General features: G+C 42.6%; 1 protein-coding gene across 5 annotated transcripts in view; it reads right to left on the bottom strand.

Annotated features, from left to right (window-relative positions):
- The window catches only part of STX18 (syntaxin 18), a 48578-nt gene extending 41506 nt beyond the window's left edge, over nt 1-7072 (bottom strand). For 2 of the 5 annotated variants that reach the window (XM_058193401.1, XM_058193402.1), the window contains exon 1: nt 6856-7063. In XM_058193401.1, the coding sequence (XP_058049384.1) occupies nt 6856-7023 (168 nt within the window). In that variant the 5' untranslated portion in view covers nt 7024-7063. Of the gene's footprint in view, nt 1-6855 lie in introns of all 5 variants that reach the window. The other 3 variants (XM_058193403.1, XM_058193404.1, XM_058193400.1) reach the window with 3 other exon arrangements.
- Nucleotides 7073-25586: the final 18514 nt, after the last annotated feature.

Below are 25586 nucleotides of genomic sequence, written 5' to 3'. Positions count from 1 at the left end.
ACGCAATGTGGGAATAAGTGCAGAGACTTGTTTGAAGGAGGCAAGATGTATTTAATTGAAGAACAAAAACTATAACAAGTGCACCTAGGGAAGGCACTTCATCGCCACAATTTCTTTTCAAACAACTTTGAAAAGACAACAACATTAAGAGACAACAATACAGAAATTTCAAACTCATTTAATATGAACAAACTACACAGTAAGGTGACATTTTTAATTACTTTATGACTTAGCTCTGAAAACAAAATTAATACAAAGGGACCTCACTTGATCTACTGTACCAAACTGGAAAACATGCTATCTTATATCCAACACAGGATACCAGCCATGCTACTGAACAACAAATCTGGGGACAAATTTTGCCTCTGATTGGCCCCATGACAGGACCAAAATGTAAGAAAGCATTCCCATCCAATAATAAAATCCTAATACATTTATCAAGTTCCTGGCTCTCATGTTTAAAAAGAGTCAGTTTCAATCCTAACTTTCATTTTATTTCTACAAAATCTCCCCAGGATGCAGAAGTTTGACAGCCATCTCTTATCCAAAATTCCTTTGTACTATTTTATTTTCCTTACAAAAACAAATTTGATATTTACACTAAAATAACACATTCAGAAATTCATAACAAAAACACAAAGGTGCATTTAATATATTTACTTGAATAACTGAGTTTGAATGACATGCTGGATTGGGCTGTGTTGAGAAAATATTTCCCTCCCATGGAATTTCCTATAATTTAATTTAATTCAGAAAAACAAATATTATATCTTTCAGGTCTATTTCCAAATATTGTAACTTTGACAGTTCTCGTCTCATTGTTTTTAAACAGCCAAATTAAGTGAAATTTAAATAACGAAACAGTATTAAACACTGCATAATGGCTATCATATTTGGAACTAGATTTGAAAATTTTGCTCAGCAAAATATATCTGAGATATTTCCTTTTATTTTTATTTTCCTTCCCTCCATTGCTTTTCCTCCTTCACAAAACATAGAAATGTGCCACGATAAAGTGAGCATGGAAGGTGTTCAAGAGGGACAAAGAATGAAGTTTGCCTAAAATAGAGCTTTAAAATTTAAAAAAAGGCAATACTCAGAAGAAACAGTTAATAAGATGACAACATTGTGAGAAATTCTGATACTGGTAAATCGTAAGAAATGAGATCCAACAAAGACATTCTTCTACAAAAAAACACATTTTCTGTTTATGAACAATCACACACACACACACACACCCAAAAAATTGAATTGCTTTTGAACCTTTCTGTGGACCTTACAAGCACAAGTTTCCTGGAAGGACCTATCCAAATGGTCTCATTTACGGAGTTCTTCTGAACAGATTTTCATCTTCGTCACAATGAAAACATGTCCCTCTTGCAAATTAAAAGGCCATGAATCTACTCACGTGCATTAGCAGATAAGAGAAGTGCAAAAGACAGCATCCATCTCCCTCGGCTCCAAAGGCCAGGCCAAGCTCAGGGTCTGCCCTCTGCGCTTTCCCCAATTGCAAGCTCCCGAGAAGACCTGGCAGCACGACAATCTTCCAACACACAAGCCAAGCTGGGATGGTTCACCCGCAGGATCGTACTCCAATGAATGTCCCACAGACATTAAAGATGAACGCACAACTAAAGATGTGTCTTGCTTGGGCGTTTCACAAAGAAGGTCTTGTTTTTTACAGGACCTAGTACAGAGAGGGGAAAACCACTAGTCTGTACAGTCCTGTAGAAAAAAATATTCACCCTCTGATTTTTTTGTGTATCTTTTACACTGAATGTTACCAGAACCTCTTGAGGTCCTGCTGATACATAACTAGAGTCTGAGTCATTAAGAGCCCCCAAAGTTTGGTGCTTATTTCATTTATTCCTAGACAAAGTGATCCAGCCTGCCATGTGCCCATAGGGCCAAGTAATCAAACCTTCCCCATCACTTCCATGAAAGGGAAGATATGTGAGGGCTTCATTAAGCAATAAGGGCTGATGTGGGCCAGCCCTGTCCCCAGCTGACTCCTCTTGTCATAATGCAGGGGTTGCCACATGGGTCCAAGAGGCAGGTTTGAAGACCTTCATTAAAAAAAATCCCTGATGTCGATCAGTCTGGAAAACACTACAGACGGATTACTGAAGCTCCAGGGTATCACCAATCCACAGTCTTGAAATGGAAAAGAATCGCAAGGGTGCCCATCCTGTCAAAATCATTCCAACACTGAACTCTAAAATTGCTCTCAAGAAGATTTGAAGAATATCAAAACAGCACCCTATAAGCCTCTCTTGGCTTTCCTGTCATGGGAAATGCACTGACTAAAAATGGGGTTCCTGAGAGGGAAGTAAAGCAAAAGTGCCCCAGTGCTTCCTTCCAAGAAGCCCTTCAAACACCAGGAGAAATGCGATGGGCACAGATAAGATAGCAAGGAAACTTCCTCTGTTACAAAGCCGCTAACGTCCAGTGGAAACAAAACCATGAATTCCACAACAGTTTTTATGCCAGCCTATGCACAAAGATGGCAGCATTGTGATTCCAGGATGCTTGGCTGGCTCAAGACCTGGGCCATTTGCTGTCCCTGAGGAAGCATGAGCTCCACCTCGGAACAGTGGGCCATCTATCCTTCAGCTGAAGCACAAGCGAACTCTGCAGCAAGACAATGATCTCTTACAGAACAGAAGAGAGAAGCTACAAGAGAACGATAAAGAATCAAACCAGCATTTTGGAAAAGCCAAAACACGATCCAGACTTAAATCACACAAAAATGTTGTGGTGGAACTTAAAGATAGAAAATCGTGTAATAAAAAGCCCAAGTGTTATCAAACAAGTCAGCAATGAAGCAATGGCCCAAAATGCCTACATGGCAAAGTTAAACATTAACACTAATTACAGGGCTGCAATTATTACTGATATATTGCTGCATCAGTTATTGAATCTTAAGGTGTGTGGTTTTTTACCCTGGAACATAACATGTGGGAAGACTTTTGTTCCCGATTTACCTTAAACAAGCACCAAAAATTGGAGCTACTTACTGATTCATGCTCAACTCCCTTTTAATATTCCATAAGATGCTTTGATACTACTCAATGGCAAAGATTTACAAAACTTCAATATATTTCAAAGAAGTGAATTTTTTCCACAGAAATATAAAATACAGATAATCAGACACACATTACAAAAATTGTCTCCCATAATGTATACATCAGAATCACATTACATGAACAGTAGAGTGAGTCGATTGTGAAATGGGTGGCTATGTAAATACAATTTATAAATAATAAATGAAGAATAGAATAGAATAGAATAGAATAGAATAGAATAGAATAGAATAGAATAGAATAGAATAGAATAGAATAGAATTTTTATTGGCCAAGTATGATTGGACACACAAGGAATTTGTCTTGGTGCATATGCTCTCAGTGTACATAAAAGAAAAGATACGTTCATCAAGGTACAACATTTACAACACAATTGATGGTCAATATATCAATATAAATCATAAGGATTGCCAGCAATAGTCATACAGTCGACACTGTTCAGTCTTTTCTCAATAAAATTACTGATTATGTTCTTGTTATCCACCATTTAATTGCTGCTGTTCTTGTTTGCTGCATTATTTAGTCTACTTTTAACTATGATGTTGTATTGGCATATTTTATTACCGTCATATCTTTTGGTTATTTGTATTATATTTTTAAATTACGCATGGCATCCTCAAAGAATAAATTATAAAAATACTAATCCTTGGTAATTCTGAATTCAACAATTTTTCTACAATGCCAAAGTAAAACCTTGTTTGTCTCAAGAAAGGTCCATTTCAATCAATCCATACAGATAAATGTTCTCTTCATAACAAGGGCTCAGACAAGCTGATTTCAGCCTCCTAAAAATATAAAATAATAAACAACTGGATAAAAACTAATCAGGCTGCTAAAACCTCCTGTTAAAAAGTGAAAAAGGACCAAGCAAATAGTCCTATTTTTTCCCCACGGCAACTACTATTCTGGGTGGCTGTGGGTCTCTCTGCTCCTGGGCCAGATATGCAGGAGGGCCACCCGTTGAATCATGCCAATCTGCTGTGACGGTCAGTGGCCTTATCTTTGAGGCCAGGGCTACCCGGACAAGACTCATCAATGGAGCGTTTTCACAGCCCTCTGAGGATAAAACTGACTTGCTAAATGTATCTGGTAAACAACTGCAAAACATCCAGAAAGAGAACCAGCTTTTTTAAAAAGTGTAAAGTAAGAATGGTGGCTTCAAATCGCTGAACAGAATTCATGTGGTATATGCCATTTCCTTATACTCAAAACAGAAACCAATTACAAAAACCAATTTCTGTCTACACTGCATGGATTGTACAATTACTGTGCCCATACGAATGTAACAAACAGGTCATAACAATAATAATTGCAGCCAAACTATTTCAGGCACCAAAACTGAATAGCGTATCTATAGCAAAGCAGTGTTTCTGCATTGCCCCAATTTAACTGACTGCATAAATCTGATTGCCTCTTAATTCTTAAATAATCTGAATGTTTATTGCAGAATCCAGTAACTTTGTTATTGTAATTTTATTGCTTTATGGCCATTTTTCTATAGAAAGAATAATTTTAGCACATTTCCTTGTTTACGCTAGATTTTCAAAATATTCCCCATGAATAACATGTATGATATAACATTTACGGTATTACAACAAATAACATACATGTAAAAATATGCATGATAAAGCAATTCCATTGTATTGTTTAACTTACATTGTTATATCAGAATAAACAGGACTTCAGCCATGAATAATTGGAGGAAAGCCTGAACTAAAATGTTTTCCAGGAATCCAGCAGAGCCACATAGGAATATGAACGTCACCAAAGACCAAAGGAGATTAAAATTAAAACAGAGATGCTGCAGTACGCACCCTCTCACAAGGCACTTAAAATGGATTTTGCAAACTTAAAACAAGCATACAGGTAGTCCTTGACTTACGACCACAATTGAGGCCAAAATATCTGTTAAATGAGACATTTTTGCTCCATTTTACAACCTTTCTTGTCACAGTTGTTAAGGAGATCACTGCAGTTAATTTAGTAACAGGGTCGTTAAGTGAATCTGGCTTCCCAATTGACTTTGCTGGTTAGAAAGTTACAAAAGGTGATCCCATGCCTTCAGAACACTGCAATCGTCATAGTCCGCCTCTGAATTCTGATCACGTGACCATGGGGATGCTGCAAGTGTCGTAAGTAGTCAAGGACTACCTGTATTGTAATTTTGCAAATAAAATTCAATTCTGCCTTCATCTGGACACAAAACTGGCCCCTGGAAAGGCAGAAACCCAGGAAATAAAGTTGTTATAATTTTCATTACAGCAAAGTATCAGTTGCAATCTGCTCTTATTATAAACCTATTATATTTTGTGTTAAATCTCTATTGACAATTCACACTTTTCAGAATGGCATATTCTAATATTTATCAAAAGTATTTTCACCCTGCAAATATTAGTAATGAGTAAGATTTTTAATAAAGTACTCCAAGGGTGTAAACATGAAAAAAGGGGGTGAAGGTTGGAGAAAAAAAGGCAGGCAGGTGCGTCCTTATCACCAGTTTTGACAGGCAGATGGAATAGCTGCCCTTCAGAGGCAGCCAGGCTTCAGCATCCTTTTTCTGAGAAAAAGGATCCTGATGGGGATGGCAGAACGAATGCAGGGAAGGGCAGGGAACAGCACTGAAAAAAGTGAAACAAGAGAGCTGGTCCTGGCCAGCACATCACCTACAGCCATTGGAGGCAGTGCGGTATTTCATTGGGACTGAGTATTTGGAAGAGGCAGGCCAGGAGTTGGGAAGGAATTTACTTGAAGGTTATCATGGTTTTCAAGGAAGCCAACCTGCACGCACTAACCATGGAAGTGACTGTGATTTTAGTCTACGCATATTTACTGGCGAGAGAACACAGGACTCGAGATTATATTTCTGCAAACTGTATCTGCTTTTCCCTTAATAGGAATGAGGAAAGTACCTCAATTCACACGAAAAGCTGGAAGGATTCGAATTCAAAACAGAGCTTCAGAATGTGTCTTTGTTGTCTCTGTCTTTGTGGCCACCCTGAACTTATATGAACTAGAAACAGAACAAGTTTCAGTGACTGGTGGTGGTGGTGGTTGTTGTTATGAGGAAAATAGCAGGAGAATTTGGTATTGTTGCCTTGAGTTATTATTTTTATAATAAATAAATCTAAAATTATCAGAACAGGCAACTGAATGTTTAGAGTTTTAAAAATCTTTAAAACGAAAACTCTGCAGAAGGCAAAGCTTTTAAACCTAGATTGACAGTGAGTGGCTGGTCCTGGCGCTCAAGTCGAGCCACCAGCAGAGAAAAAGAGGCCGCTGGTCCGGCCGGGAACCCAAAGCCAGGCGCCCCCACGGACAATGGGAGCCCCCCGCCCCCCTTGGAAGGGGCCCCTCCCGTCCCGCCCGGCGGCGAGGATCCTTCTGGCCTCCGGCCCTTCCTTCCTCCCCAAAGGAAGTTTCCGCTTCCCGGGAAGGGGAGCCGAGTTCGAAGGCCACCGGAGCCTTCCTCCTTCGGGGCCGCGTCCCAAGGCTTCCCGCCTTGCTCGGCCTCCCTCGCCGCCCCAAACCCACCGCCGGAGCCTCCAGGGCTGGGCCGGGCCGAGGGGGTCTCCTCCTCCTCCACCACCCCCGCAGCCCTCTCCCACTCCGTCGGCCTGGAGCCGAACCCGGCGGCGGCTCCTTCCTTCCCCGGAGAGCCTCGCGGGCGAGCGGGGCACCCAGGCCCTGGAGGCCCGGCTCCCTTCCCCGCAGCCCCCTCGGGGTCGAGGCCGGGCGGGGAGCGGCCTAAGCGAGGCGGCCCTTCGCCACTCACCACTTCGCGGGCGCGGGCGGAGAAGCCTCCCCTTCCCCGGGGGGCGCGCCTGGGCCAGAGGGCGGCGGGCTCGGCTCCTCCGGGCGGGACGCCCAGCGCCTTGTTGCGCGTCTTCACCGTCTTGACGGAGGCCTTGAAGAGCGCCGTGATGTCCGCCGCCGACGCCATGACGGGAGGGGAGGAGGGGCCGGGCCCGCGGGGGGAGGATCGGAGGGAGGGGAGGGTCCGGCGAAAGGGCGGCCGGAGACCGCGGGGTGGGGAGCGTCTAGATGCCCCGCGGGGGAGCAAGCCTTGGACCCCCCCGCCCACCTCTGTGCCCGGGCCGCCCCCTCCCGACTCTCTGAAAGGGTCCCGATCCTTCCCGGAGCTTTTTCCACGCATCCTTCGGACAAGGGAGGCGGAGGAGGATTTTGTTTCAATGATTTCTAAGGAGGCTGCAAGTTGTCCTCCACTTACAACAGCTCATCTAGCGACCGTTCAAAGTCACAACACCACGGAAAGCCCCTTTGGACCGTTTAGCACCCCTTTATGTTACGGCATCCCCTGATCCTGTGATCAGAATTTGGATGCTTTGGCAACCGTGTCCCCCTATTGTGGCTTTCTGACAAGCAAAAGTCAATGGGGAAGCCAGAGTCATTTAACAACCCTGTTACTAAGTTAACAACTGCAGTGATTCACATAACAGCTGTGGGGAGAAAGGTGGTAAAATGGGGCAAAACTCGCCTAACGAACGTCTCCCTTAGCAGCAAAAATGTTGGGCTCAATTATGATCGTAAGTCAATGACTACCGGTTTAATTTGCACAAAGAATTACATATTTTTATGTAAACTGTAATATATAATCCCAGAGAATTACACTTTATTGCTTTAGTGATGATCCCCAGTGTTTAGACATACCAATCGAAGCAATTGGGACAATTTCTTACTAGAACAAAAAGTTATTTTTCCCTGATTTTGTAATAAGATTGCATTTTATTTATTCCATACTTTTCTGCCATGGGAAGAAGGGTAGCTCACGGGGGTAAGCTAAATTGAATGCTAAGTTTTATTTTAGAGACAGATAGCTTACTCTGCTCCCTAGAAATCAAGGTTTGTCAGCAAAAGAAACAATCCTGTCAGGATTTTTTTTCTTTTCTTACGGGTAGTAATATTAGACACAGCCGTTGGCCTGTGTTCAAAATAAGCAAAGTTAACTTTGTAGAAGTGAATACAAATTATTTTCAGGAAAGCTGGCAAACATCTTGCTTATCAAACTCCCTGAAATTTGTGCAGAGCAGTGGTGAAATCTTAACTGGTTTACTATCGGTTTGCTGGCTGCGCATATGTGCTGTGCGTGCATGCGCACTTGCGCACTGCACACCAAATGCAAGGTTCATGTGCGTGCATTGCACGCCAAAAGGAGGCATGGAATAAGTAGAACAGTGGGGGGGGTGCGATTAGTTGTGACGCGTGATCCTTTTTTTTTTACTTTTAAAGGCATTTTTTTAATAACCTCTTCAGCCAAAGAGGTTGTAGAAAAAATGGTTTTAAAAGTTAAAAAAAGGCTCTGATGATCATGGGGCTCAGCTGTGATCATCAGAGCCTTTTATATTTTTAAAGGCATTTTTAACAACCTATTTGGCCGAATAGGTTGTGAAAAAATGATTTTAAAAATAAAAAAAAAAGACTGACAATCACGTAGCTCAGCTGGGTATGGGCGGGTGGGGGGGCAGGGATTTTTGCTACTGGTTCTCTGAACCACCCGCCGGCATCACTACCGGATCCACTGATCCAGTCCGAACCAGGAGCATTTCACCCAGGAGTGAAATGTAAAATTCGTTACTACCAGTTCTGTGGGCATGGCTTGGTGAGAGGGTAATGTGAGTGGGTGGGCATGGCCAACTTTTTTTTTTTTACTTTTAAAAGCATTTTTTCTACAACCTCTTCGGTTTGGAATGGAATGGAGAGCTGCTACTTTAGAAGAGGAAATATATATCAAAACTACATGGATATATAAGGTTAGAGAAACAGGCTGAAAGTAAGGGTGTAAGCAAGCACAGAGTTCTTTGCTTAGGAACGAAATGCATATGTACACTGTGCACAATTATTAGGCAAGTGAGTGTTTTAACCATATTATTTGTATGTATATTTTCCACCTCCAAGTTGTATAAACTTGAATACTTACTGGATATAAGCATATCAGATGATGTGTATTGGTGTAATGGCCTAAGGACTTCAACAACCTATATCAAGATGTCCTTAATTATTAGGCAGCTTCTTTTTCTCAGGCAAAATGGGCCAAAACAGAGATTTAACTGACCCTGAAAAGTCAGACATTGTAAAAAGTCTTTCAGAGGGATGCAGCCCTCTTGAAATTGCTAAGATATTGAGGCATGATCACAGAACCATCAAACGTTTTGTTGCAAATAGTCAACAGGGTACAAGAAATGTGTTGAGAAAAAAAGATGCACCTTAACTGCCAAAGATTTGAGAAGAATCAAATGTAAAGCTACCAGGAACCCATTATCCTCCAGTGCTGTCATATTCCAGAACTGCAACTTACCTAGAGTACCCAGAAGTACAAGGTGTTCAGTGTTCAGAGGCATGGCCAAAGTAAGGAAGGCTGAAACCCAATCACCACTGAACAAGACATGTAAGTTGAAACAGAAAGACGGCCAAGAAATACCTGAAGACAAATTTTTTAAAGGTTTTATGGACTGATGAGATGAGAGTTACTCTTGATGGACCAGATGGAGGGCACCGTGGCTGTATGGCTGTAATGGGCACAGAACTCCACTTGGAGTCAGATGCCAGCAAGAGGGAGGGTAGTTACTGGTACGGGCTGAACTCCACTGCGTTGGCTAACCAATAAAGGCCTTAAAGATGAAAGAATAATGACATGGCCCGTTCCTCACCTGGCCTAACCCCTATTGAGATTGTGGGCCCTTCTTAAATGGGAGATTTATGGTAAAGGAAAACAGTTCACCTCTCTAAACAGTGTCTGGGAGGCTGTGGTGGCTGCTGCACAAAAAGTTGATCGTCAACAGATCAAGAAACTGTCAGACTCCATGAATGGAAGGCTTACGACTGTTATTGAAAAGAAAGGTGGCTACATTGGTCAGTGATTATTATTATTATTTTAAATGTCAGAAATGCTTATTTGTACATTTTGAGTTTTATTATCACTTTAACACATGCAAATAGTGAGATGGGTTTCATTTAGTTGCATAATAATTCTGCACACTAATAGTTGCCCAATAATTGTGTACACATAGATATTCTCCTAAGAAAGCTAAAATCTCAGTTTTACTTTCTTAAATATTAATGTTTGAGGTTTATTAGCATTTTGCATTGACCAAGAGCACTATAGTTGTTCAATAATAAAATTAATCCTCCAAAATTGTACTTGAGCGCAAGGTCAGCTCTTCGTCCCTATGTTAGATTCAGCAGGTGGAACCATTGCATGCCCTGCAAAACATACATCAAGTATTGTTTATAAATCAGTAATAGATGTTATGCAAGGAAAATGGGCAGTTAAGAAATATGAAATATAAATAAATATGCCAGGATACAGAACATCTTAATGTTTTTATTTTTGCTGTAGGTTTTTCCCAAACTTCATGTATCCATGAATCAATCACTCCAGAGTTCTGCATTTAGAGTCTTAGATCACCAAACTTCGGTTACCTGTCTATTGATCAGTTGGATCATCCATTGTTTGTGTCTTTCTCTCTCCATACATGAATATTCTATTCACTGAAATATTTATATCTCCAATCAGCATAGAACAGAATTCTTTATTGGCCAAGCCTGATTGGACACATGAAAATCTTAGGATCATTAGACATATCTCTTGTTACTTGTAGGAGGAGGCAAGGCTGCCTTCTCCCTCAAGAAGTTTATTCCTGTCTGTACACACCCCACACAAATACACACGCATGCACGCGCGCACACACACACACACACACACACACACACACCTGTTCTTCCAAGGCCTCCTGAAAAGAATGTCACCTCTGCCTGCCTCCCCCTCTATGACTGGTTTCCGAAGAGAGTCCCTCTCTTACCTGCAAAGTGGGAACCCCAGCCAGGGATTTCTCCTGGGACAGGATTGGGTGCTCTCTTGAGCACTGACCCTCCGCAAATAAAAGTTGAAAGTCAAAGACTCTTGCAAGTTTAAATGAGAGGCTGGGTGTCCGCAAGCTTTTCCTTGAATTAAAGTTTTATTTTTTTATTTTTTTTGGGGGGGGGGGGGGGAATTCACGTGTTTCTGAGGCCACTAGAGGGAGCTGAAAGAAAAAAATACCTGAGGCTAAAGAGTCTCAGTATTGTAATCTCAATCCCCAAAATTTAAGTGTTTGTCCTCCAATATGGCAATACGAAAATGGCCAAAGGCACCTCCAAGGACTGCCAGGGAGTGCTGACTGAATTCTTACCACTGGAACAGCTGCTGGTATCCATACTGGATGTTGTACAGGAGACACAAATTGTCTGCTGCTGGTCTCCTGCCTTCCCAGCAGGAGGCAAGGTTGTGTAACGGGAATCATCCCCGTTCGCTCCAGGGCCCTGAGCCCCTCTCTCTGGGGCCATGAAACTCCCAGGACAGGGCTGTCTCTTAGGCATCTGTCCTGCCTTCCCAAACCACGGGTTACTATTTTCATGGTAGCTCTTTGACATTCAGGATGTCTCCTAACGACCTGGGGGTCCTAACAAAAGAGCAGATTGAGCTGCTTGGCCTGCATGGCCCTTGGGTAAAAGAGGTAAGGAAAAAAGGCCCTGTGCTTGCACGGTTTGACTTGTGGGGCGGGCAGCTGAAGGGCCCCTGGCTTTTGGTAGACCCAGAGGTTTGTAGAGGAAGGGGGCTCAGGCTCACCATTTCTTAGGAGGAGGAGGAGAAAGGGGTTATGCACAACAGAGACAGCAAGAAATGCCTTTTTTCATTTAATTTGATGTTTATTTGAATTCTTTTGTTATTGGTCATTTGGCTTACCCTCTGAAGTATGATACCATCAAAAACATTGGAAGAAGAGGAGGAGGATTTTGGCAAATTGTGGCTCTAGAGCCCCTAGGAAAATAACAATCATCCTTGGTGGATATGAGGAGGTGTCTTATTACATAATTGAGGAGACAGTCTTGGTTATAGGCATGTTGGTTCACTTTTCACACTAAATTAATCATAATAAGCATCTGCTTTGAATAAAGAGAGTTTTGTGATAATTCAGCCATGACCTCTCTGGAAGCCCAAACAGTTTTGCCTCACTTTCTCAGGCTGGATTACTCTTTTGAAATGTTCCTTCTTTGCTTTAGGATAATCACCATGTTAACATGAACTGATTAATCCCATCATTGATATTATGACTGAAGTGGACATTTTCCAGCAAATTTCTGGCAATGACACCATCAGTTTCATCACCCGCATCTGAAGAAACTCAGTGGTGCTTACAGCATCATTAGCTTCATGTCTGCACAGAAAACCTAAGCAATAATGTCTGCCCTTCCCTCTCCTAAATGTGAGTTGTCATGCCCTGCTCTGGGAGACAAAAGTAAGGAAATCTAATTGCCATTGTGGGTCCTGATTAATGTTGGAAATTGGAAATGGGAACTGCTAGAAACGTACCCTGTGTGAGTTCCAAATTAGGACTTCAGAAGCCCATTTTCCAAACCCAGACTATCGCTAGAAGGAAGTAGAAGGAGTGGGGGGGGGTAGGAGGTGTGGCTATTACATTGCCCCCATCTCTGAACGGTCTGGATCTGGGAAGGCTCACTCCAATGGCCTCCTAGGTGGGTTCTGCAACAGCAGGTTGGGTTTTGTTCCCTGGACTGGGTCCACTTGCCCTTGGTGGGACCTCGCAGCCTTTCTTTTTATGGTGGGCCAGGTCTCCTTCAGCATCAGGTACAACTTTGTTTCAGTCTCCATTGCTGGCTTTGTTGTTAGGACCAGCCAGATGGCACAAGAAATTGTGCCAGCTTTCACCTTGTTTAGGAGCCAAAGTGTTAAAAAAACAGGTAGTGGGGGAAAAAAACAGATAACGCTAACCACTAGGATAGCCATGAGATTTGCACTTCAAAGAGAATTCCAAGATGGAGACTCATTTGTGTTGTGTGTCAGACTATACCAAACCTTCAGGGACAAAGCCAATGTCTCTTTATTATTTGTTAAATAGGTTTCTATGGCTGCCAACTCACCTACCATGAAGACAATCTGATTTTCCTCAAGAAAAAAGGATGGTTTGATTAAGGTTACCATGAACGCTATGCTCCATTCCACATGTGATGTGTTTCTTTATTCCTGCTCTTTGCCAGGCTCAGCTGCCCATTTGAGGCTACAGCCTCTCTCTCTGCTTACTGGCTCAGGTCTTCTAGTCCGACTTTGGGGCTTTCTAGTTTTCACTGTCCATAGCTGAGGCAGAGGAGGAGATGATTACATGGGGTGGGTGGGGAGCTGATCTTAGGTATTGTGCAACTAGTGAATTTTGAGGTTGCCCTCCAGCCAGCAGGGCCAAGATGCTTCTTTTACCATCTGGAGGTAACAGTTTTCAGAAGGTAAAGGTACTCCTAAACTAGGTAGAAAAGGAAATTAATGTCAATTTTATTCTTACATTATAGCTTCCAAGCCATTCACAGTCTCCCCACCTTCCTCCCTTCAGTCATAAACCAAACAAAGATTCAATCAACCTGTCAGGAGACACACACACACCCAAGCCCCTTTCCCCAGCCCGCCCCTTATTAGCAAAGGGCCACGGTATTTGTTGGGGGGGGGGGCAGAGATTCATTTTCACCACTGCCCCAGCGACCTTTTCTGTCTCTCCTTCTTGGAGAAGGGGGTTCCCTCCTTTCTCCAGGAGCATTTCAGGATCCTTCCCACCACCTTCTCCGCGAAAGAGGAGCGAGCGCACCGCCTGGCCCGGTTCAGCCTCCCGCTCGGCCGGGAAGGGCCTTGGTCCGAGCGCATGGATGGTCTGCCGCGTCCTGCGGCGGGCGGAGGAGAAGGGCCGGTGGCCTCGGGAGGCGCCGCTGAGCCTGGCTGTACCCTCCGGGCAAGCGAGCGGGCGAGGTCGTCGGTCTGATTAGCACTTCAAAGCCGGGCTTCTCCCCCTCCCTTCGCAGAGGCAGGGGGGGCTGGGCGTGTCCGACGGAGGTGACAGGACGCGAGGCGTCTTCATTGATCCCTTTGTGGGCAGCGACAGTGATGAAGGCGAGGGGACAGCCGCCTACCTGCCCCCGGGATTGGCCGGGGCTGAAAGGAAGAAGGGGGTATAATTAACGGAGAGTTAATATCGGCCCTGTTGGGCGTCCGAGGAGCACAATAGGAGAGGCGGCCCAAAAGGAACAAAGTGATGGAGACGTCTTTGACGACTTAAACTGGAGAGGCAACTGTGTAATTAGCTGACAGTTGGAAAAGAGCCGGCTAAAGAAGTCGGGGGGAGGGTGTTTTAAGGAGAGCAAAGGAATTCCTGGAAGGGAACGCTGGGGAGGCGCCAACAGTAACCGCGAAAGAGAGGGAGGGGGGTTTGTTTATCTAGGAAAAAGAACCTTTTCAGAGCACTGTTGTTATCATCTGCTATAGGTCTTGCCCGTTCCTTTATCACTGGCTTCACCTAAGTTAGCCACTGAATCACCCCTGTGTGAGCAGCAGCAACAGCAGGGACAGAGGGGTTGGGAGATCCCTGGGTGCTCCACATTAAGGAATCTCGAAGGGTTCAGGGCAGGGACCCGGAGTTGGGTCACTCAGCCCAGCTGCAGATCTGCCAAAATCAGGGGACCTCACTCACCTTCTTTGGGATTCTGCTATTTTCTCCTGACCTGTCCCCAAATAAACCTCTTTCTAGAAATCAGTGGTAAGCTTTTAAAGGGGGATTTCTCTTTTTAGGGGGTTCTCGGGGTTTTTCTGGTGATATCTGTTGAAGTCTGCATTTCTGGGCAAGAAAAGGCGAAGGGTCTTAAGCTGAAGAGGCTGAATGGATTGAATGGGGATCCACTTCATGGAATTGGGACGGATGGGATAAGCCACACTGAAAAAGATTAGAGCAAATCATTGTTCCTCCTTCCAGAACAGCTCAAATTCATACCCAAATAGTTACTATGCACAATAATATTTCAAATGCAAATAAAAACAAAGTTAACTCACCAATAGTTTAAAAGCAGTTAAAGACTGCAAACTAAGCCATGAAAGCAGCAGACTAATAAAATCAGTAAATGTGTATTACCCATTAAAAAGACTTTTAAAACATAAGGACATTAACAATTTATGAAAACACTGAAAACGTTTTCATTCACCTATCTAATATTTAAAGACATCCAAACACAAACGTCTCAAAATACAGCCAAAAAGATTCATATTTCTTCTTTCCTTTCCTTTGCTTCCACATCAAGTATCTGTTCTGAATCCATTTAAGGACTTGAGAACCAAAATCTTAAACTTTGCTCAGAGATGCACTAGAAAAGTGGGATGTGTAAATTAGGATGATTGTGGGTTTTTCCAACTGTATGTTCTGGCTGTGAAAGTTTGACCACCTGAAGGGCTGAACAAAGAGAAAGTGATGCCTGCCAGCCATGTTACTGAAGAAGATGCTTGGGAAGAGCTTGGACCACAAAAAGAATAAATAATTGATTTGTCAATGAAGTGAAACCTGATTGCTGTGGTAAATATTAATATGTAGCTGAAGTTTACATGTTTTGCACACATAATGAGAAGGCGAAGATTCCCAGAGAAGGTTTTGATGCTTAGAAAATCTGAGGGGAGATAAAAGAAGGCCAGGCTGGTGAGCTATTATGACTGAGGGTACAAGTAAGCATTTCGAGGAACTCTGAGTTGGTATTGATAGCACTTCCGACTGATGTCAGGTAGGCATGAAAAACATGGTTTATGACTGAATCACAACTGCAAAACCATTTCTCAACTATAACAATTCAGATGACCACTGGATGGCAGCAATCAACTAGCCCTTTCTATAACTTGTTACCGCCATCTAAAGGATAGCTGCATTTTTGCAATCCGAATAGGGTAGTGCTATTTTAATTCCAGCTCTAATATAAGAAAACTAGTGCTGCACTGTTTTCAGGATGCCTGATATTTATACTTGCCAGCATTCTCACAACTGTATTTTGTAATTTTTGGATCTGTTGCAAGGGCTGCCCATAAAAAATACACTGCTAACACCTGCCTGAAAGATTAGCCTGGCAAGGGTCCTCTGGAGTCAAGTACCTTATTCTGAAATCCCCCAAAGTGACATCCCAGCCAACCTCTGCACATGGAGGACTAAGTTGGATCAAGGAGTTGTTAGTATTTGGAATCAAAATAATATTTTCATAAGCAGGAAATATTGATTCTCTACCAGCATGAAGGTAAGACAACTCTTGCCCTTAATACTGGTTTCTGGGAAACAAAAGGAAAGGGGGCTGGGGAACTTCCCAGGGGCTCCTGATTGATTGTTGCAGTGGACTGAGGGAACAAAGACCTGCTCCATCCTCAGGGCTCCCTTTAGGTCCTTCAGATGCATAAGCAGAGCAAGGGAAGGGAAAAGGTGCCGGAAAAGCAAGGATTTTATTTATTTATTTATTTATTTATTTATTTATTTTGTCACAACAATATATGTAGGTATCATACAAAAAGATTATATAGCATATAAACACATATATGAGTAAATATAAGGAGGTATAAGCATATATATAGGAAGAAGAAAAGAAAAAACAATAGGACAGGAACGGTAGGCACGTTTGTGCGCTTATGCACCCTCCTTATGGTCCTCTTAGGAATGGGGTGAGGTCAATAGTAGAAAGTTTTTGGATAAAACTTTTAGGATTATGGGAAGAGACCACAGAGTCAGGTAAAGTATTCCAAGCACTGATGATTCTGTTACAGAAGTCATATTTTCTGCAATCTAGATTAAAGCGGTTGACATTTAGTTTAAATCTATTAGTTGCTCTAGTATTATTGCAATTAAAGCTGAAGTAGTCTTTAACAGGAAGGACATTACAATAGATGATTCTGTGAGTTAAACTTAGGTCTTGTTGGAGGCGACGGAGTTCCAAGCTTTCTAAGCCTAGGATTTCAAGTCTGGTGGGGTAAGGTATTTTGTTGTTTTCAGAGGAATGGAGAACTCTTCTTGTAAAATATTTCTGGACACGTTCAATTGTATTGATGTCAGAGATGTGGTGAGGGTTCCAAACAGGCGAGCTGTATTCTAGAATTGGTCTAGCAAATGTTTTATATGCTCTGGTTAGTAGTGTGGTGTTTTTGGAAAAGAGGCTACGCAAGATTAGGTTTACAACTCTTAGAGCTTTTTTTGCTATGTAGTTGCAGTGGCTTTGGCACTTAGATCATTTGACATGAAAACTCCAAGGTCTTTAACGGGATGGGGGTTGTCAGTAAGGTAATGTCCATCTAGTATGTACTTAGTGTTTGGGTTCTTTTTTCCTATATGTAAGACTGAGCATTTGCTGGATGAAATTTGGAGCTGCCAATTTTTAGACCAAGCAGTTAGATGATCAAGGTCGTTTTGAATGATAGAAGTGTTGTCTGTGGTATTAAATAGTTTGACATCATCAGCAAAGAGAACACAATTACTTGATATGTGGTCACAAAGATCATTAATGTATAGTATAAAGAGTGTTGGTCCAAGGACGCTGCCTTGAGGAACACCACTCTTGACAGGAACAGGATTTGATAAAGCATTGCCAATTTTGACCACTTGTTGTCTGTTAGACAGAAAAGCGGATATCCATTTGTGAAGGGGTCCTGAGATGCCATAGGATGTTAGTTTTAGGAGAAGTTTATCATGTACTACTGAGTCAAAAGCTTTGCAGAAGTCTATGTAGATTGCATCTATTGATTTGCCTTGATCAAGATTTGTAGTCCATATGTTTTTACAGTGGAGAAATTGTAAGTTGCATGATAATTTTTTCCTGAAACCAAATTGTTTATTGGAGAGTAGGTTGTTAGTTTCTAAGTGTGAAGTAATGGATTGGTTGATGATTGATTCCATGACTTTGCAGGTGACGCAGCAAAGAGAGATCGGTCTGTAATTTTCGACTAAGCTGGGGTCTCCTTTTTTGAAGATAGGGATGACTGTGGCTGGTGACCAAAGTTTGGGAAGGGAACTGGTAGTGAAAGCTTTATCAAAGATAATACTTAGGGGTTCAGCTATATTAATGGAAAGTTTTTTTAAGAAGTATGCACATAGTCCATCGGGTCCAATAGATAGCGATGGTTTTAAGTTATGAAGAGCTTTTCCAACGTTATCTTCTGTGAAATCTATATGAGTTAGGGCATCATAATAATTGCTGGTACGTTTGTGGAATGTCGGATATGTGTTATCGGAGTTAACAAAAACTGAGCCAAAGAAAATGTTGAAGAGGTTTGCTTTGACTGTTTCGTCATTGCATTCTTTGTTGTTAGAATCTTTTAGTGGAGGGATGGATCTTGGGTCTTTAAGATTATTGTTAACAAAATTATAAAAGGCACGATTGGAATTTGTGCGCAGAAGGTTCTCTTCTTGCTTGGTGTGGTAATTTGTGCATTCAGTTTTTATTTGGTTGCATATATTTCTGTAGCGGTTTTTGAAATTTGCAACATAGCCTTTTTTGTTTCTTTTCCAGCGGGATTTTTTTTTTGATTGAAGCTTTTTTATTGATATGGATAGTTTGTTTTTCCTGATCATGGTAGTCATTTGTGGTACATATTTATGCTGAGGGTCAGGCCTGCTTTGTTGACAGGAGCAAAGGCTCTCAAAACAGCTCCTCCTGCCTTGCCTTTAGTGGGAGGGAGGCCATCCCAGGCATTTACAGGGTGAATTGGGAAAAGCCAGCCATAGTTTTGGAAGGAAGGAGCCCCCTTGTGCTGGTTTGGAAAGCCACACTCTGTAGTGGAGGAATGATCCAGTCTTTGTTTTTAAGAAAGGAGAGTCCTCCATTCATGCCCCTCTTTTCTGGCAACCAACAGAAGCAACCTCAGTTCTGTAACTGGGCATGCTCCAAGACAAAAGGAGGAACAGGATGAGAGGCTGTCTGGAAGAGAAAGGAGGTAAAAGAGGCAGATGCTTTGATTATTGGCTTATTACGGCCTCTCACCGAGAGGTGGGAGCTGATCTCATCTCAAAGAGCCAGGCTCAAACTGCTGGAGTGGAGAAAATTTCTTGCCTGCAGTTCTAGCGTCCCCTTACAACTGTCACTGTTGCGATATATAAACCAAAATTTCATATCTGGTGTCAGAAGACAGATAGTGAAGGTCTTATCAAACAAGCACTATTAATTTTAATTTATACTTACCAGATTTGTCAGTCCATTGATTTCATAATACCTCAGAGTGGCATATAGTATTAAAAGCACACTGACCTGATAAGGAACCGAAAAGAGTGACCATTGTCCAGGTAGAACAAAACAACCAACACACCTTTGGCATACAACATGCCCACCAAGTGCCTGATTCCCGCCACCCACCCATCCTACCCCAAGCGAAAGGGAAAGAGATCTGGGCAGGGCCTGCCTGGATTTCTGGGGAGATGGTGTCCCAGAGGGCAGGGCTGTGAAGAGAAGATCCTCTCCTTGGGTCTCCTCACAAGGATTTAAGGAATGGAACTCTAAGCAGACAAAGGGTGGGCAGGCATGAAGGGAGACAGATGGCCCCTCAGAACAATCCTTTTTTAAACTACCTTATTAGGACATTTTCACCAGATACAGGCCCATCCATTCACACGTGTATGGGGTATCTACCCAAAAGGAAGAGAAGTAAACACACAGAGATTAGAGGAGGGAGCTTCTCCTCCATTTCAAGCAGGGAAAAGGATCCCAGAAGCCGTATATGGAGAGCAACAGCAGAGAACGGTTGAGGACAACCTGATCTGGCAGCAGAAGACCTGGAACCTCTCCCCCCTGCTTCCACCCACCCACCCTTGGCCCAAGTAAAGGCCTCAAGTGGGGACAGAACCTGTGTTCCATTTTGCTGCTGAGGAAGAAAAGGATCCAGCCAGCATCCTTTCCTGCCAGGGATGAGGGAGGCCCTGCAATGGTCCAGGCCCCCCTAAGGGTGTGTGTGTGTTTGTGTGTGTGTGTGTGTGTCTGTCTGTCGGTCTCTCTCTCTCTCCAGTCAAAATAAGACTTTAACACACACCTGTAAGATAATGTTAAACAGCTGGAATAAATATTTTCCCAAAATCAATACAGAGCTGAGAAAGCCAGATTCCAGCCGTTGCCTTTTCTGCTTTCAGCCGGGGTTTGTCCAGCAAGGAGAGATACAAAAGAAATACCCATTACAGGAAACACTTTTCCTCCATCTTTATAGGGTGCCGTAGAGCTGACCACTGGCCACTGAAGCTCCTGGCAGCTCACTTTCCATGTTTATGGATTAGTGGTGTGTTAATCACAGTTTTAAGATAACTAAAGAGCAAAAGTTTTTTAAAAAAATCAACCCACCAAAATTGTTCCAGATGTGCCAGTTCTCTGCTGATTACCAAGTCTGAGCCAGGAAGATGAAATGGAGCCTCCTCGGCAGAGAAGAGACTTTTATCTCTGCCAGGGAGGTAAACAAACATGCTTGGTTGGTAGTCATTATTTACAAGAAGAAATTAAATCAGTTTTAACACTTAGACACTGATGTGAAGCCCGTATTATCTGGCCATTGTTGGAAGATCTCAGTAACTTTGGGAAAGCTTCAACTTTTGTGTTTTTCCACACTTCCTTGTTTAGTGAAGACTTTCCTCAGATTCCTCTTGGAGTTCCTCCTGCTACATGTCCTGAATCCGTATTTCTGTCTCTTGCAGGATACTCTCTGCTTTGTCTGCACATTATTCCAGAAGGAGAACCTCTGCAGAGTAGCCTCTTTCCTAGGACATGAAAAGCAGACAAGCCCAGGAGTTAAACTTGGCTCGGGGTGACTTGTAGGGAGAACCACAAGGCTTTGTTGGCAGGGAAGTGTTTTGCCATGGCCTTTTCCTCGGCTTTTTTGCTGGGGGTTCACTGTGGCCTAGGGTTCTAGTATTCCCTGGTGACCAAGTACTAACCAGGCTTGATCCTGGATGAGTCCCAGGCAGGATTACCAGATGTTGCTGCTGCAGTTTTGCAATCGCAAAAATTTGGATGGGGAACCATGTGGGAAACTGAAGGTTGTGGCTTAGCTTGTGAAATTCAGAAACATCCCAGGAGAAGACTGGCAAAGCATTATGACAGAAACTTCACAGGGCGACTTGAAGATTTTATTTACTATTGTAGATACGGTGGGCTATTCTTAAAATCCATTCATCAGCCCTGCCCTTCCCTGGTGGTGTCACTTAACCATTGGGAGATGTTTTGCAGATGGCCAGATGGCTGGGGGAGCAGTTGTGACCAATAAAGATAATCCTCCGTCCCTCCTTTAATGATTGCTCACTTGTCCACCACACAGAATCTATGATTGAGAAGTGCATAAACATGATGCAATAAATTAAAAGAGTCCTTTAAGCATCGTTTTTTCAGCACAGTAACATTTTAGAATGCCAAAGATCCACGGCAAAGACCTGTTAGAAACAATATTGTTGCTTGAGATGAAAGTTGGAAGATTAAATTTAAATCTAAAATTAAAATAAAATATATAATATTTATAAAATAAATTCTAAAAACTCCTTATAAAGGGAGAAAAGATCTAGCAAACTGCACTACAGGGGATAATAACAAACAGCTGGTTCTAGCTTCTTCATAAATTGGCAGTTTTACTCTATTACAAAAACATTGCATTAAATTTTTGAAACACAAAATTGTAATCTACGGGCCATCGTAAAATGGCATGCATGGAGCATTCCAGCTAGCCCAGAAGTTGTTGTGACCCAGGTTCCTGGACTCGGACTCCTGGACTCGGATGATTCAGAAAGTGAGGGAGAAGACCTAGCAAGACCTGCTTCTCCTGGGCCCTCTCCCTCCCTGGCACTCACCCAAAGGGAGGAGGAGGGGCCGGCAAGGCCTGATTCTCCTGGGCCTTCTTCTGATTTGGCAACGCCCCAAGAACAGTTTTGGAGTGATGCAAGACTGCGCAGACGTGACCGGCGCGCGCAGCAGAGGAAGCGTTGGGACAAAGCCAAAGGAATGATGAGTCATGCAGTGACATCTACAGAGGATATAAAGGAGGCGGAACTTCCTGGCTTTTTGTCTTGGACAAAGCAGTGAATTTGCGCGGGCAAACTGTATCAATGGAGGGAAGAATATATTCGTGAGTAATTCTGGCCTTATCTATAATTTCCTAGTTATCTCCAGAGACTTGGCAGGCCCGTGGGTAGACGTGGCCAGAACATTTATCTATGTAAATAAATTAGAAAAGGAGGCCTTTGACTGACTCTTTGTTGGGAGTATTGGGGGAGGGAAACAGAGCAGAAGTGTTAAGGACCACCCCAGGGAAGCCTCATCTCCTGGGTCCTGCCAGCCGACATTCCTTGGCTGATGGGACCCCCAACACATGCAACCTGCCAGGCCAAATTGGATGGGGAGAAAACAATGGAAAGAAAACGTTCCATGGGGGAGAAACCGTGGCCCATGACCTGGAAAGTTTTAAAAGTGATAACCAGCACTTGGAATTGCACCCAGAAGCACCCTGGTAGCAAATGCAGCTTGTGTAGCAGTGGTGTGTGCTACACGTGTGGAATATGTGGCATCTTTTACTACCCACGCGGCCACATTTTGCAACAGTTGAAATATCCAGGTGCTTTTCAAGAGGAGACACAAGTAGCACCTGCTGCAGTAATCCAGAGGAAAAGTTGCAAGGGCATGACTGACTGTGAATAGATCCTCTGGATCCAGGGATGGGTGCATCTGGTGTGCCACCCAAAGGTGTGCAAAGGTCCTCCTGGCCACGCATGCTCCCTGCCTTTTCTAGTAGGAGCCTAATGGAAACCACCTTCAAGGGCAACCTAAGAGGGCTTTTAGACATACCAGAAAGCCAATGGGATAGAGCGGACCCAGGAAGAGGCCAGTCTGGGTCTCTCAGCCAACCTACCTCCCAGGACAAAGGGGAAAGTTGGAGGAGGTATTTATGTTGCCTTGAGCATATATCTAATAAAACTTATAATAAATAAAAACAAATACTGTATTTTTCAGATTATAAGATGCTCCAGAGTACAAGACGCACCTTAATTTGGGGGGAGAAAAATAAGAAAAAAAAATTCTGCCTCTGCCTACCAGCATCAATTGGTATTCATCTGGCTAGCATCCTTAGCAGACAGCCTGGTCAGCTTCAGCACATTAGTCTGATTCAGCACGAGCAGCTGATTGGTGGATGGATTGCCTCCCGGAATACCTCCAATCAGCTGTTCGCAGAAGTGAACTTTAGCAACACACACACCTCCTTGGAACAGATACACAGCTTTAAAAATGCAGCTGATCATTGCAAAGCACTCCAGTGAGTACAGCAGGGGAAGGACGGAACCGGTCTGACAAGGCAGCAGCTGATCTGGTTGCCATTTTGGCCTCTGCGCCTTGCTTTTTCACTGTCTGAAAGATCTGTTTCAGAGAGGCTGCCTTTGCAAAGAGAAGCTCCTTTGCAAATGGACCTTTTGGAGCAGTAGTGGGATTTACTTCACTTTGCTACTGGTTCAGAACTGTGAGCATGTGCGTGCGCTTGCTTTGCTCACGTGTGGTGCTTGTGCACATGGGCAGAACCTTCTGTGCATGCGCAGAGCATCCGTAATGACATCTGGGCAGGTGAGTGGAGCCTCTCACTGCTGCCACTACTGGTTTGCCTGAACTGGGGCGAACTGGTAGAAACCTACCACTGTTTTGGAGGCTGCAAAGATAACCTCTCAAACAGAGCTTTTGGAGCTTTTGGAGGCTGTTTGAGAGGCTCTCCTTTTGCTCCAAAAGCTCCATTTGAGAGGATGCACAGAGGCCAAAGGGTGGGGGCTGGCAGGTGGGGCTACATTCAGTGTATAAGACGCACCCAAATTTTCACCCTCTTTTAGGGGGGGAAGTGCGTCTTATATGCCGAAAAATACAGTATATTTGAAATATCATTTCAAATAAATCTTGAGGACCTGAGAAATTTTTCTTTTGCTGAACTTAACAGGACAATCAAACAAAGATTATATATATCATGCAGCTAAAGACAGTGAATGGTTCCAGGCAGACAGATTGGCAGCATATGAATTCTCTTACCTTCTAACCAAGTTAGCAGTTTTTGTGTTGAAATTCCTGATTGAATCTTTTCATCAAACATCCAAACCCCAGCTTCAGGGGGCGTGACCAGCGTCGAAGCAAGACAATGTGTTCTTTGGGGGCTCCTGAAGAATTGTTGACATCTCAGTTGTTTGATTTAATTAAACAGTTTAATTGACCTAAACTGTCTTGTAGGGATGGCGAACAAGAGGAGCATGAACTGATTAACACAGGGAAACCACAAATTCCCTGGTTAGTCAGAAGTAGCTTCTTGAACTGGACATCTGAGATGACGGCCATACGGAGCCGGTAAGAAGCTGGGGCGGTCACAATGGAGTGGAGAAAGCAGAGGCAGGGTGCATCATCTGGGTGAGAACCTGGCTTTTTATATATTTATAATATATTAATTAATATATATTTATATTTAACAGTTTCTTTTCAAACCCACTTGGAATCAATCGATAGAGTGGAAAGTGGCTTAAAGCAAGGAGAGAGAGCGGGTGTGTATCGGCTCTCTACTTCTGGTAATGGAGTGGTGAGGAAAGCGAAAGTCCAAAGGGAAAAAAAAGGTTTTTTTGAATGAACTATATAAAAAGTGTGGGATTTGATTTAAAAGAGCGGATTTGAATTAAGAAGAGATAGAAAAGTGATTGAGTATTTTGAGAAAGATGGAATGATTATAAATGAATTTGAAGTGAATAGAAATGACTTAAAAGAATTGAAATTTGAAACTGTTTAGTTTGATGGAATGAAATATACTGCAGTGCCATCTAGTGGCAGAAAAGAAAAGACTTTGAATTGGATATAAGATTTAAAGTTGACCTTGACAAAACTGGCTGGACTGATAAGAAAACAGATGTTCAAGAGAGAAGACATACTGGAAACGAAAAAAGAGATTGGAGTGTTGACTTTGTTTTTACCTTGTGAACTTTTATCTTTATCTTTTTTTTACTTTTTATTTGCTTGTTTGAGTCTTTGGAAGATTTTTGTTTTGGAATTGGAGTTTTTAACTTTTTTTTTTTTGCCTCTCTTTTGTCTACTATTTGTTGGTGGGAAAAAGTGTGGATAAGATCTTTAAAACATAAAAGAATTTGGATTAAGGCAAGAAGAGCCTGAAGAAGGATAACTGTGCATTATTTTTTATCTTTTTTATGGTGCAATTAGTTTTTGTTTTTTGGCTTTTCTTCAGGATTTTTTCTATTTTTCTTTTTCTTGACGTCATTTTTGGGTGGCTGATTGGATTTTCCTTTTCTCTTCTTTTTTATTTTTTTTATTTTTTTACTTTTGTATTTTTTCTAGTCCATCCAATGGGGTGGATTAGATACTTGGAGTATAAATAGAAAACATAAGTGGATTACAAATTGGGTGTATACAACTTTAAGAGACGAAGAAATTCACAGCACAACTGCATTCATCAGCAAGTCCCTCTATGACAGAAACACAAAAAACATCAGAATCTCATACAGACGCTTCACAACGATTTGAAAGAGGACTTAATAGAAGTCAAAGAGATGATTGGGAAAAATGAAGAAAGAATTCAAAAAGTAGAGGAAAAAGCAGATTTGGCAGAAAAGAGAGTGAAAGAACTAGAGGAAAGATTGACATCAGTGGATAAAAATCAAGAGAGAACAATTATTTCACTCG

The sequence above is a fragment of the Ahaetulla prasina genome, chromosome 8 (genome assembly GCF_028640845.1).
Source record: "Ahaetulla prasina isolate Xishuangbanna chromosome 8, ASM2864084v1, whole genome shotgun sequence".
Classification (NCBI taxonomy): Eukaryota; Metazoa; Chordata; class Lepidosauria; order Squamata; family Colubridae; genus Ahaetulla; species Ahaetulla prasina.
The sequence above is the reverse complement of the archived record's forward strand: the minus strand, read 5'-3'. Positions and strand labels throughout refer to the sequence as shown.